At 40.8% G+C, this 13,959-nt stretch overlaps 1 protein-coding gene across 1 annotated transcript; it reads right to left on the bottom strand.

The window, feature by feature from the left end:
* Positions 1–142: 142 nt before the first annotated feature.
* On the bottom strand, positions 143–1,711 carry LOC122090911 (chalcone synthase-like). The gene is made up of 2 exons (XM_042660675.1): positions 1,385–1,711; positions 143–1,289 (listed from the first exon to the last, which is right to left on the bottom strand). Exons 1-2 carry the CDS (start codon positions 1,563–1,565, stop codon positions 298–300), a joined length of 1,173 nt encoding a protein of 390 aa, XP_042516609.1. The 5' UTR covers positions 1,566–1,711; the 3' UTR covers positions 143–297.
* Between the last annotated feature and the right edge of the window lie 12,248 nt (positions 1,712–13,959).

Below are 13,959 nucleotides of genomic sequence, written 5' to 3'. Positions count from 1 at the left end.
GGAGCCGTTTCCCCACCACTTTGATCATTTCAAGTATTTCTAAGTAAAACCATGGGACTCCTCTCTAAATCATCGAGATGAGGTCCACTAAGGAAATAGTTTGTGAGAAGCTGTGTTCGATCAATAACCAAACAAGCTACCCTTATAGGAATCAAAATTCATTCATTGATATTAGATGAGAAGAAATTAAGAACATCTAATGCCACACAAGCTTGAAGCAAATAAACAGTAGAAATCAAAGATGATAAAATTGAAAGTGGAGCATGAAATGAATTGTGTTTCCTCTATGGTATGCTTCTAGGAAGCGACGCTATGGAGTACCACGGTCTCAACGGTTAACCCTGGTCCGAACCCAAACAGAACACCCCACTCGAGCCCTTCACCGGTGGTCTTCAACCCTTCCTCGGCGGACTTCTTCCTCATCTCATCCAAGATGAATAGCACACAAGCACTGGACATGTTTCCATACTCGCTAAGTATGTGTCTTGTGGCCCTTAGTTTCTCCGGCTTAAGGGCTAGCTTCTCTTCAACCTGGTCTAAGATAGCTGGTCCACCTGGGTGGGCGATCCAAAAGAGGGAGTTCCAGTCAGAGATGCCCAGTGGCTCAAATGCCTCAGTAAGGCTCTTCTCAACGTTCTTAGAGATGAGGCCTGGAACATCCTTGAGAAGGTGGAAGGTAAGACCAACCTCTCTCAGATGTCCATCAATGGCACCATCACTATCAGGTAAGATGGTCTGAGCCGCGGAGACCAACTCAAACAAAGGCTTCTCCACACCAGGAACCGGGTCAGCCCCAATTATGATTGCAGCTGCACCATCTCCAAACAGAGCCTGACCCACGAGACTGTCAAGGTGGGTGTCGCTTGGGCCACGGAAAGTCACGGCTGTGATCTCAGAGCAAACTACAAGGACACGAGCACCTTTGTTGTTCTCTGCAAGGTCCTTGGCCAGACGAAGGACCGTGCCACCTGCGAAGCATCCTTGTTGGTACATCATGAGTCTCTTCACAGAGGGTCGGAGGCCAAGGAGCTTGGTGAGTTGGTAATCACATCCAGGCATGTCAACACCACTGGTGGTACAGAAGACCAAGTGGGTTATCTTAGATTTGGGTTGTCCCCATTCATTGATTGCCTTCACAGCTGCTTCTTTTCCTAACTTGGGCACCTCAACAACCACCATGTCTTGCCTTGCATCCAAAGAAGGAGCCATGTATTCACACATGCTTGGATTCTCCTTGAGGATCTCCTCATTCAAGTGCATGTAACGCTTCTTGATCATGGATTTGTCACCTGTAATCCATCCAATTTCTAATTATTTAAGAAACCCAAGAGAGGGAGAGGGTATTTTTAATGGTAGAAATTAAATTGAAAGGTTGGGTACTTACACATGCGCTGAAACTTCTCCTTGAGCTCTGTCTTGTGTTCACTTTTGGTGATGCGGAAGTAGTAGTCAGGGTAAGTGCTCTGGTCTACACAATTGGGGGGAGTGGCAGTGCCGATGGCCATGACAGTGGCAGGGCCTTCAGCCCTTTGAGCCTTGCGGATGGCATCAACACTAGTTACCATTTCGAAGCAGCTAGAGAAATTGAGAAACCGAAAGGTGAGGAATAAGAAAAAGGGGCTGTCGCTTGGTTGTAGGTTGCGGTCGATGATGTGGATGCAGAGAGGTTAGTGAAGGACTGTTGGGGCTTCAATCCTGGAGTTTTGGATATGTGTTGAGTGGGAATTTAATCCTTTAAATAGGGACCAAGCGGTAGCTAAGTATCACATGCCAAGCTGAATCTGTTACCAAACCCGGTTTTTTTTTTGTTTAATTTTGGGTAGAAGTTACCAACCGGTTCACTGTCAGTCAAAGGCGTGTGGAAATTGGTTAGCACGTGACAGAAATAAGAGGACAGCTTCTTCTGTTTTTCTTTCTTTCTTTTGCTCCATTATTAGTGAAAAAGAACGGTAAAAAGCCGCGTGGTCCTTACACCAAGACAGATTTTAGGGTAAACTGATCACTCTGCTCGACTTGGGTGAAAATCCCACTACCGTTGATTCTTTAACATTGGTTTTCATCGGTCTCTACATTAGTGCAAAAGCAACACTGCTTTCTTCGGGACTTTCTTCCTTATACTATTATACTATTATTGGTTTTTTTGAAAAGAGATTTCTGTCCTTACACCAACACTGGGGACAATGAGTGCACGTGTTAAAGCATCAATATCGATTGGTATCTCAATATATTGTAGGGATGCGATAGGCCGATACTCATAGCTTAGCATAGGCCCACTCTATTTGGCCCAAACCGGGCTTGACTAACCTTAGCCAACCCTATGAACTAAAAGAAAAGGCTTGTTAAATAAACTATAAAGCATAACACGGACATGAAGAACTCATAGGATTATTGAAGTCCATGTGAAATCTCAGTGAATCCTTTGAAATTTCGTAAAATCTTATCATACCACATGCAAGGGAAGGGGTTGAAGGATAGATGAAGAAGAAGTGGAGGCAGGGGGTTGGAGGCAGGGGGTTGTTGCAAGTAATTAATCTTGGTCACCATCTTGGAACGCTAGCTAAACAACTTCATCATTCATCGTTCCCTTTTTCCAACTCTCAACTTTCAACTTTGTTGTAATAAAGAGATTGAAACAATGGGATGCTTGTTGAGACTCAGATGAAATATTAATGAAATATTGGAAAAATGACAGGCATGCTAGCGAGTTACCCAAGAATTGGGTATACTAACGAATGTAGACTGTTGGATTAGATAGATTACAACAATACCATTTATACTTGTTGTCTTACATAACCTACCTAGCCCCGATGCTCTATAGTCACTTTTCTTCTCCCTCACTATCTCTGGCTTCCCCCCTCTCTTTCACAAATTCCGTCGCCGGATGTCCCTATCTTTGATTTCTCTCTCTCTCTCTCTCTCTCTCTCTCTCTCTCTCTCTCTCTCTCTCCTCTAAACACAAACTCACAATTTCTGCTCTAAACACACACTCTCTAAACACAAACTCACAATTTCAGAGGGGGGAACTATGCAATTGATTCAAAAGGACAAAAATTAGGGGCAATAATTGAATACATAAATTTTATCTCTGTTCCGATGGAAAGAAGAAGAAGAAAAACAGTCTGTCTCAATATGTACTTGTCATCATAAATAAAACTGAAAGTGTAAACCAACCAACTGGGCATCAGGGATAGAGGCAAAGGGGATGCAGGAGGGGGCTGAGGGGAGGAGAAGCTGTGTGTGTGTGAGAGAGAGAGAGAGAGAGGTGTTGCAACGTCACAGCTCAACGGTAGGGCATTTTGGCTGACAAAGAATAGTAAAGAGGGGCTGGGATAGTACAATCGACCATTAAAGAGGGGTTTATAGGGTTCTTTTACTTCTTTATATCTGAAATCAGATTTTACTAAAGGTTGTGGGTGCGTTTTGGATCTACAATCAGTTCATAAAAGGTGGGTTTCTTAGGTAGTTTTCCTGCTTTGGTCGTTGCATTAAGAATCGTTGGGTATCAACTATCAATAGGTTTTCGTTGGAAAATTAAAGGCGAGCCATGAAAGTATAAACCAACGAACGGGGCATCAGGGATAGAGGCGAAGGGGATGGAGGACGGAAAAACCCAGTCTGCTCAGTAAGGAAAACCTATAAAAAAAAAACTTCGTCACGTTTCCAACATTTTCAATCGAAAAATTCCAGCAACTTCTCAAATAACTCTAACAGAAATTTGGAAATGAATCCAAAATCCCAGATGCAGCAATAGAAAATCCAGTTTATCTAGTGGAGATGATCGAGTTGAGATCCATACGTCATTGTCGGAGATGGAAGCTTTAGACGGTCGGAGCAAAGGTGTGGCAAAGTATAATGGGAAGAGGGGAGAAAAGATGTAGCAATAGTGGATTGAAAGTTTGCATATCTTCTCTTCATCCAACGGTTTAATTTAAATTGATCAAATCCTATGGTGAAAATCTTGTTAGTATTCCTAATGTCTAGGTAACCCGCTAGCATGCCCAACCCTTTCACTTTTTTCTTAAATGAGTATTAAGGTTATTTGTTTTGTTTTCTTAATATTTCTCATAGACAAAGGAAAAGATTAGACACATTGCCCTTGTGTTGCATGCTAGTGGTCGTTGGGTCTATCTCTCTTTACCCCTTTCGAAATAGCTGCTTACTCCTATTGTGTGATGCCATGTCATGTGCTTCCATTGGTGCCACCGTCTAATGTATAACATGCAAACGGCATGCGTATCCCTCCCCTCATAAATAAATATATAGGTCCTATTAGTTCTACTCAATTTCCTAATTTTTGAATGCTATCACAACTTGCCACATCCACATTCTAAAGTGTCACTCATCTCAATAGCAAATTTCAGGCTCAAATAAGAATTAAAATATGCGTAAAAGTGAGATTAAAATGAATGCAAAATTATGAAATTACAAATAAATCTATTTACAATGATATCACACTCTAATCATTTATTAAGGGAAAGGACCCCCTATTCAACCTCGGCATATCCTGATCCGTGTGATTATGGGGTCACTATGGGATCACATGGCTAATCAGGCCGAAGGCTTGGATGCCCTTCATTAACCAAGAAAAAGAAAAGAAAAGAAAAGAAAAAGACCTTCTGAACAGCCAGCTTGGGAAAGGAAATTCAAATGGACAAGTTAATGACTGTCAGATGGAGTAGGAAGCATCTCAGCCATTCATTCAATTGATTGAAGAAGGTGGCAGATGCCCCAACTACAGGAATGACTTAATTTGCTAGAAACCCACTGGCATTAAGTTGTTGTCAAAGTAATTTGCCCCATATATAAGGTGAGGGGGAGGGGGAGAGGGAGAGAGAGAGAGAGAGAGAGAGAGTTTGTTGGGGACAAAATTGTCCAATAAAAGGCATATAAACATCCAATGAATGATATCAAACTCACTTACCTCCTATCTTTAACATTAATTTTTCATGTTTTGGCCAAAAAAAATGTATTTTGCTTGGGGATTTCTTCCCAAGCTGTCAGCGTAGAGATCTCAAGCCCTCTTATGGAACTACTTTATTAGTTACTTCCCATACCTGCTTCATGTTTTCGAGAAAGAAAATTAATAAAAAAATATGGAGTACCCTATTAACTCATCTATGCTTATCAAATATTGGAGGTAGTTTCCCTTCACACCATTGGCGAAGGAAGATATTGGGTGTCTTGGGATGAGTGTGTATTAGGAACAATGGGGAAAACATTACATATTTCATATAATGAGGGCAGAGTAATAATGACCCTAAATGAATTTCTTAATTGACGGTGGAGGAAAGTTTTCTCCTTTAATTATGATATTTTTTTTAATTGACTTACCATATATGATCAAGCCATACACTTTAATTGCGCAACAAGGCCTTGGTGGTACTGTTGTGCAATCCACTCCTATTTACTGTAAGAAACAGAATATAGACAATAGATATAAGACTTTGATAATCACTTAATAAATGTTATTAAATAAAGAATAAGAGTATCACTTACAAATTAAAGTAAAGATACAGAAATGTAAACAGAAGATCTCCAAAATAGGTAGAGTTGAGTTGTATTAGAATACTCTCCTTAAAGTATTTGAACACCCCGTATTTGTATGCAATCAGGTTGACCACACGTCCTCGCTTCCAAGATAAATCAACTCTCCAAACACTTAAAGTGCAACTCCAATAAGTGTTTGCAATAGGGAAGAACGAAAGTAATATTCAGTATTTGTACTGTGTATAAAAAATAGAAAAACATAGTGTTTTTGGGAAAACAGAGGTTGTTTGTCTGCAGAACAGTAAGTAAAAACGTTGACAGAGAGCACTTTAACCCCAACAGAAAGGATTTCAAAACATTAACAGAGAACAATCTCATTGTGGATTTCTTTTATTATTATAGAGGAGAAGGTGTTTGTATGCATACAGGTGCATGTCTAATGCCAATGGGTGTATGAAATTAATAGGTATGTATGGGTGTATGAAACTAACATATAGGTACGTATGGGTAAATGGGTTCTTTCATGTATTCTAAATTTGAAATTCAAATTTTGTGTAAAAAGATACATCTCTTGACATCAACTCCCACACCCACACCTAACCCGGCCCGGCCCGGCCCGGCTTGGCTCAGTGCACGCGTGCACAATTCAAAAGCACCCCACGAACCCCCACACACACATGACAAGAGAGAATTCCTCTCCAAAGGACTTGCACCCTTAAGAAACTCTCCTTCTTATATACCCCTCACATTTTTCATCCAAAACCAATGTGGAACTAAACTTTGTGAAAAGTTACTTTAGCTCATTTTCAACTTGTCCTTACTTGTGTACAAACAATTTTCGAAAAGAAAAAAAGGGAGAAAAGGGTTTTGACATTACTTGAAACTTTAATACTAAAGTAATATTTTATACTTTATAATATAAAATCTAACAATTCCCCCACAAGTTTTAAAAAATGTCGATAAACAGTCATAACACGGAGTGTATTAAACATAGTAGGATACGTCGTTGTAGGTATCTTTAGGACTTAAATCTACATTAGGTCTAATGAACTACGTTACAGAGTACGGGTGAAGTCAGACTTCTTGAACCTTTCCTATTCGTCGTAGCTAGCTAGCTCACCATCCATATCCTTCCAGTCGAAGTTCTATAATTCCGTTTTTATGATAAAAAAATTAGACATTTGTTTCAGGCCTTGTTCCCTATCTTGGTCTCATAGATGTTTAAAGAATTCATCCTTAAAATTCTCACCGGTAGGCGACCACACCTGTCACGCCCCGTTCACACAGAACCCGATCGGTGACCGAGTTAATTCCGATTAACCCAAACCTGCCAGGATCATCTGATACAGTACCTCACCACAACATACCCACATCTAAGATAAGTGTTCAAAAGGTCAACGGAAGACTTAAATTACCTGTAAATATCCACAATATACTTACCCAAATTGTAGTATATAGCTAAGTACATGTGGGCCTGCAGGCATGATATTTACATAAAAATAATAAAAATTTACATATCAAGTACACAAAAGGGGAGGTCATCAAAAATCAAAAAGTGAAATCATGTACGGTGTCATTACTACGGTCCCACAGCACAGCCCTCGTACATGCAACCAGCACCATGCTCATACTCCTCAGGGACCTACCAATCCTCAACAAGAAACTCAACTGTGGGACTGACTCCTAATCTTCAGGTGGATGACCTGTAAAATCATCTAAAAGAGGTGTACACGTGGGATGAGCTCACTAGCTCAGTAAGTGAAAAGAAAGATCACACAAACATTCACATCCATATGCACTATATGCAATGCAATTCATTTTAAATCTTATCCACCTAAACAACATTACTAAGTTTTAGGTTATGTGCTACTCACAACCACAGTGCGCGTATGTCCTGGGTACGAGTCTCGAACTCCATCCCACGATACGCCCATAGGATTGTCGGAGAAGGCCCATCGTGAGTACTTAGAAAAGTAAAGCATACCAATCATCAGCTCTCAACATAAAAGTAAATAACATAAATGTAAAGGTGCCGATCCTGTTAATTTAAAAGCAGTACGATTGGCCCTCTTGAATATACCACTGAGGTTTCCAACTATCTTAATGACCAGTCGGGCGTATGTCTAACCGCCACAGTGACTTGACAACTGTGACCACTGCTTCCCCCCAAGTGATAACCCAACACCTCAACCCCTGTTGAGAAGGGTTGTAGCACAGGGAATGATAATCCTAAACCGCATGCTCCTATATGACAAAGTACAATTGTATAGTGCCACCACGTCCTATACCACGGGCCACCAATGCACTCGTTTTTAAACCGACTACGACGTCTAGTCTAATAATGCATCATGCACAGTAATCCAACCATTTATCACATAAGCACATCAATCATTTAGCATTAAGAATGTAAAGCACAGCACACATATCATAAATCATTTGTTTAGAATGCACAAGCAATACGTGCGAATGGCATACGAGGATGACTAATCTACACATAATTTGTATGATGACATGACTAGTCTAGATACAATTTAATGATGCAAAAATAAGCCTTAAAATAAATTTAAATGTCCTCTCCCCACTTACTTGCTAGGTACAAAAGCTCACGTTCGGTACGGGTGAGATCCGGTGTGAGAAACGTAAATTCTAGTGAAACCTATCATAAGCGAATGAGGTTAGCATTTCACCACCTTGGGGTCAAAACTAACGAGGTTTAATGTTTAAACCATGTTTAAAATCATAAAGGAAGGTTGTCCCCCCGTTTTGGGCCCATTCAAGCTCAAAAATCCTACTAGTAGGCTAACAGGTGGGCCAGACAGCCCACCTGTCATCGCCCACCGGTCTAATAGGCAGGCCAGATAGTCCGTCAGTTCAACAGGCGGGCCCCTACAGCTGGGTGGGATCACCTGTCGGTTCAACAGGCAGGCCCCTACCGGTGGGCGGGTTCACCCGTCGATTTTCGCCCGCCTGTTGGAATTAAGGTTCTGCCCCAACAGGCGGGCCCTTATAGGTGGGTGGGTTCGCCCGCCGGTCTTCGCCCACCTATTGGTGCGAAAATTGATTTTCTCCCTTGAAACACTCCTCAACCTTGGAAAAATCAAATGGGACTGTTCCAATCACATTTTCCACACATCTAAGGTCTCATAAGATGATTCTAGCCTAGATCTAAGTTAGATTTAAGGATTGAAAAGAAATCTTATCTTCTTCGCTCAAGAACTCTTTTAAAACCCCAAAATCACCTCTTAATTCAAGAAATCACCAATGCTTCTCAAATCTTGCAAACACTTCTTTAAACCTTCAAAATCAACACATAGACCATCTATTAAACCTTAGATTCATCATCTTAAGTGGGATTAGCATGATCTCAAGGAACTTTACCCAAACCAAGTGTTTCACTTGGAGTTTTGTAAAAGTTTAAGAAGTATAGGCTTCGCCCACCTCAAATCATAGGTCTCATGTTGGAGATCACTTTTTCGGTGCCGGAATGAGAAGATCAAACATCGGCATCGCTTAAAATCATTTCTTCCTCTTTTTCTTTTCCTTTCTTCTTCTTCGTTCTCTTTTCTTCCTTTCTTTTCTCTCTCTTTTTTACTTTTCTTATCCACTGTTAAAAGTATTAAATAAGAAAAAAAACTATAAGTACTATTTATACTAGATCATATTTAGTAACCACATGGATGGGTCACACTAGTGGGCGGGTTTGCCCACCTGTTGGTAAAAAATTAGCCAAACAATTGAGATTTCGATGGAATTCGACTCTTAGCATGTATCTCACTCTTGGCACAAGATATATAATATGTATACACTTTAGGATATGACTACATACCAGCATTACCCACACATGGCTTTATGATAAGTGCATGTACACAGCTTGGGTACACCCGTCTCCTCTGGCACTGACTCGGACTTATTTAGCCAACCTGTGTTCAAAGTCACTCTTGCCATCATGATCCATAGGGAACCCACCTTAACCCTCTCTGGTTCGGGTCCTGCATGGTTAAACTGGGTCAACCGTGTAACTAAACCAGGTTTTAAAAGTAGGGTATCACATTTATTCCCCATTTTTAAAAATTTTATTCTCGAAATTAGCGTACCTGGTTGTTCGAAAAGATGAGGGTACTTGGCTTGGATTTCATCTTTCTTCTCCTAGGATGCTTCTTCAAGTGAATGGTTAGCCCATCACACCTTTACGAAGGAAATAGAGCAGTTGCGAAGGGTTTTCACTTTTCAGTCTAAGATTTCAGATGGCTGTTCTTTATAGGTCATATCAGCTTCTAGATATTCTGGTTCCACGGGTAACACATGAGATGGATCGTGAACGTATCGCTTCAGCATGGATACATGGAATACATTATGAATATTTTTTAACGAAGGTGGAAGAGCAAGCATGTAGGCTACTGAGCCAACCCGAGTCAAAATCTCAAATGGGCCAATGTATATCGGGCTCAACTTACCCTTTCTATGGAACCTATGCAACCCTTTAGTAGGAGAAATATTAAGAAACACCTTTTCTCTTGCTTGAAACTCAATGTCTTTCCTGCGAGTGTCTGCATAACTCTTTTGACGTGACTGAGCTGCCTTAATCATTTTTTGAATAATATCGACCTTGTCACATGTCATCTGTATCATTTCGTATCCTAACATTCGACGTTCGCCTACCTCATTCCAATACAGAGGAGTTCTACATTTTCTATCATATAATGCCTCATATGGAGCCATCCCAATTGTAGCTTGATAACTGTTGTTATAGGCAAACTCCATAAGGGGTATATATTCTTCCCAACAACTACTCATTTTCATTGCACATGCCCTAAGCATATCTTCTAATATCTGTATGGTTCGCTCTGACTGACCTTCAGTCTGTGGGTGGAAAGTAGTACTCAAGTTCACTTGTGATCCCAAAGCATGCTGAAAACTTTTCCAAAATCTGGAAGTGAACCTTAGGTCCCTATCTGACACAATGCTCACTGGCACTCCATACAAGCGCACTATGTTATCCATATAAAGTTGTGCTAACTTGGCCATAAAGAATTTGGTCTTGATGGGAATGAAATGAGCGGTCTTAGTAAGCCGATCAACTATCACCCAAATCGCATCCATCCCCTTAGGTGTGCATGGTAGTCCGGTGACAAAGTCCATCATAATCCTATCCCACTTCCAATCTGGTATTGGGAGTGGCAGAAGAGTACCATAAGGTTGATGCCTCTCAGCTTTTACTTTTTGGCATGTAAGGCAAGTCGTCACATATAGGGCTATTATGATTTTCATGTTTGACCACCAGTAGTTTTGTTTGAGGTCCTTATACATCTTTGTACTTCCTGGGTGGAGTGAGTACTCAGAGCTATGTGCTTCCTACACTATCTTATCTTGTATCTCCAAATCATCGGGCACACACAACCTACCTCAAAACAATAATGCCCCGTCACTTGCTGAAACAAAATCAGGGTTATTCATTGTTTGCTCTTGAATCTTAACTCTGATCCATTGTAACTCAGGATCCAAAGGTTGTTTCATTATCGCCTCTTGCCTAATAGACTGATGCACCTATAGAGCTGTCAAGGATACAGTTAACCATTTAATGTTTTCTAGTTGATGTTCAAGCTCTAAGGTTGCTCCTTCATATAAGAGGGTTTCATCCATTAGAATTGCCTCTTGTACGAGTTGTGGGCTGACTGCTAAGTGTGAGAGTGACACAGTCTGTGCCTTCCGACCCAACGCATCTGCCACTACATTAGCTTTGCTAAGATGATACTGAATATCACAGTCATAATCCTTCATGAGCTCAAGCCATCTCTTTTGCCTCATATTCAAATCTCTTTGGGTGAAAAAGTACTTAAGGCTTTTGTGATCACTGTATATCTCGCATTTCTCCCCATACAAATAATGTTGCCAAATCTTTAGGTAAAAAATGACTGCAGCTAGTTCCAATTCATGAGTGGGGTAGTTCGTCTCATATTCATTTAGTTTTCAGGATGCATATGCTATCACTTTACTGCGTTACATGAGAATATAACCCAACCCAACCTTAGAAGCATCAGTGTAGATTGTCATTCCACCTGTGCCTTCAGGGATGGTTAACACAGGGGCTGACACTAACCTTTTCTTCAATTCCTGAAAACTCTTCTCACATTCCTCTGTCCATTCAAATTTTACCCCATTTTTGGTTAACTTAGTCATTGGTGCTGAGACCCAAGAAAAATTCTCAATAAAGCGCTGGTAGTACCCAGCTAAACCCAAGAAACTTCTTTTGTAACGTTCTTGGGGTTTTCCCACTCTACTACTGCTTTCACCTTATCAAGATCTATCTCGATTCCATCCTTAGACACTACGTGTCCTAGGAATCCAACTTGCTTAAGCCAAAATTCACACTTATTGCATTTGGCAAACAATTGTTGTTCTCTCAGCCTCTGTAATACCATCCTCAGGTGTTGAGTGTGCTCCTCTTCCGTCTTAGAGTATATCAAGATGTCATCAATAAAAATAATTACCCATTTATCAAGGACATCATGAAATACTCGTCTCATTAAATCCATGAATGCTACCGGTGCATTAGTTAACCCAAAAGATAACACTAAGAACTCATAGTGACCATACCAAGTCCTGAAAGCTGTCTTGGGTATGTCGCCACTCTTTATCTTGAGCGGATAATAGCTTGATCTAAGATCTATCTTTGAAAATACCTTTGCACCTTGTAGTTGGTCAAACAAATCATCAATGCATGGCAATATATATCAGTTCTTGATGGTTAGCTTATTCAATTCCCGATAATCGATGAACATACGCAAGCTGCCATCCTTCTTCTTGACAAACAATACTGGGGCACCCCAAGGTGAAACACTTAGGCGAATAAACCCCTTCTCCAATAATTCTTGCAACTGCTTCTGTAACTCCCTCAATTCGGCTGGTGCCATCCTGTATGGAGCTTCAGACACTGAAGCTGCTCCAGGAATCAAGTCTATGGCAAATTCTAACTCTCTATCAGGTGGTAGCTGCATCAGATCATCTGGAAAGACATCAAGAAATTCTTTAACCACCTCTACCTCTTCTAGAGGTGTAACATTTGCATCAACATCAAGTACCGATGCTAAGTAACCCTAACATCCACTTTTCAACAACTTTACCATTTGAAGAGTGGAGATGAGGACCTTTCTAGCCCATTTTATTTTATCTGCTTGATATACCAGTTCTTTCCCTTCATCATTTGTCACCCTAATTAGTTTTTTGACACACATTAAATTTTCTTGATGGGCCGAAAACCAATCCATGTCCAGTATAACTTCAAAATTTTGCATATTGAATTTGATGAGTTGTGCATCCAATTTCTTTACACTGATTTCAACTGGGCATGGCCCATACACCTCCTTCAACTGTGTAACTTTGCCTGTAGGTATACTAACAATCATCTCATGATCTAGTATCCTGGGCGATATACCAAGTTTCTCAATAAATCTCTTAGATATGAATGAATGTGTAGCTCCTGAATCAAACAAAACATAGGCTGGTATACCCGATATAGGTAGAACACCTAGTGCAACAATGCATATAAGTATAACAGGTCATCAAAATTTAGCATAAGGGAAAATTTTAAATTAAAATTTACCTGCTACCACTTCTGTGCTGGCCTCAGCTTCCTCATCTGATAAGGCATACATTCTTCCTTATGGTTGATTCTCCTGAGTTAAGGGAGGTCTGTACACAGAGGGCTGACTGGATGGTAAGGCTGGGCTGACTCGATAGTCTTTCGTAAAATGTCTATAAGAGTGACAATTAAAGCAATAGCTCTGTGATGCCGAAACTGGGGCAGGGACCCTTTGTACTTGACCTGATGTAGATAGGGGATGGGGTGGTCTTGTGACTGTAGGCACCGTACTACTGTTCGGGTGAAAAGATATAGAGCCTGGACCATCAGTTGGTCGAGGAAGGTAGCTAGATGGCCTATAGGGCTGTCTGTATACAGGCACAGAACTATACGACCCACGGTATATGTTGGATGGGTTACCCATGTCCGAAAATGGATTAGTCCTCTTCCACAATCCAAGTGTGAGGGATTGTTCTCCCTTCTACTTATCTTCCATTGTTTTAACCTTTTGCACAATTTGGCCATAATCTGTCAAATATAAGACCTTGAGCACTGACCCAATAGATGCCTTTAATCCCTTCAGAAACCTTGTAGCCTTTTCCTCAGCTGACCTCATATGCTTAGGGGAAAAATAGAACAAGTTTTCAAATTGCTGTTGATACTCAAGGATAGTCTTATTCCCTTGAGTCAAGGCCATGAATTCCATCTCTTTACGGTCTCTAAAGTTACGAGGGTAATGGTTTGCCAAAAACAACTCCTTGAACTGCTCCCATGTGGGTTCTGGATGTGCGGCAAACAATATAGGCTTAGAGGCTTGCCACCAAAAGTTGGCTTCATTCTTGAGTTACAGCCCTGCACAAATAAGCTTCTGCGCCTTAGTGCACTCAACTACC

The sequence above is a fragment of the Macadamia integrifolia genome, chromosome 10, assembly GCF_013358625.1.
Source record: "Macadamia integrifolia cultivar HAES 741 chromosome 10, SCU_Mint_v3, whole genome shotgun sequence".
Classification (NCBI taxonomy): Eukaryota; Viridiplantae; Streptophyta; class Magnoliopsida; order Proteales; family Proteaceae; genus Macadamia; species Macadamia integrifolia.
Note: the sequence above shows the minus strand (reverse complement) of the source record. Positions and strands in the feature narration are given on the sequence as shown.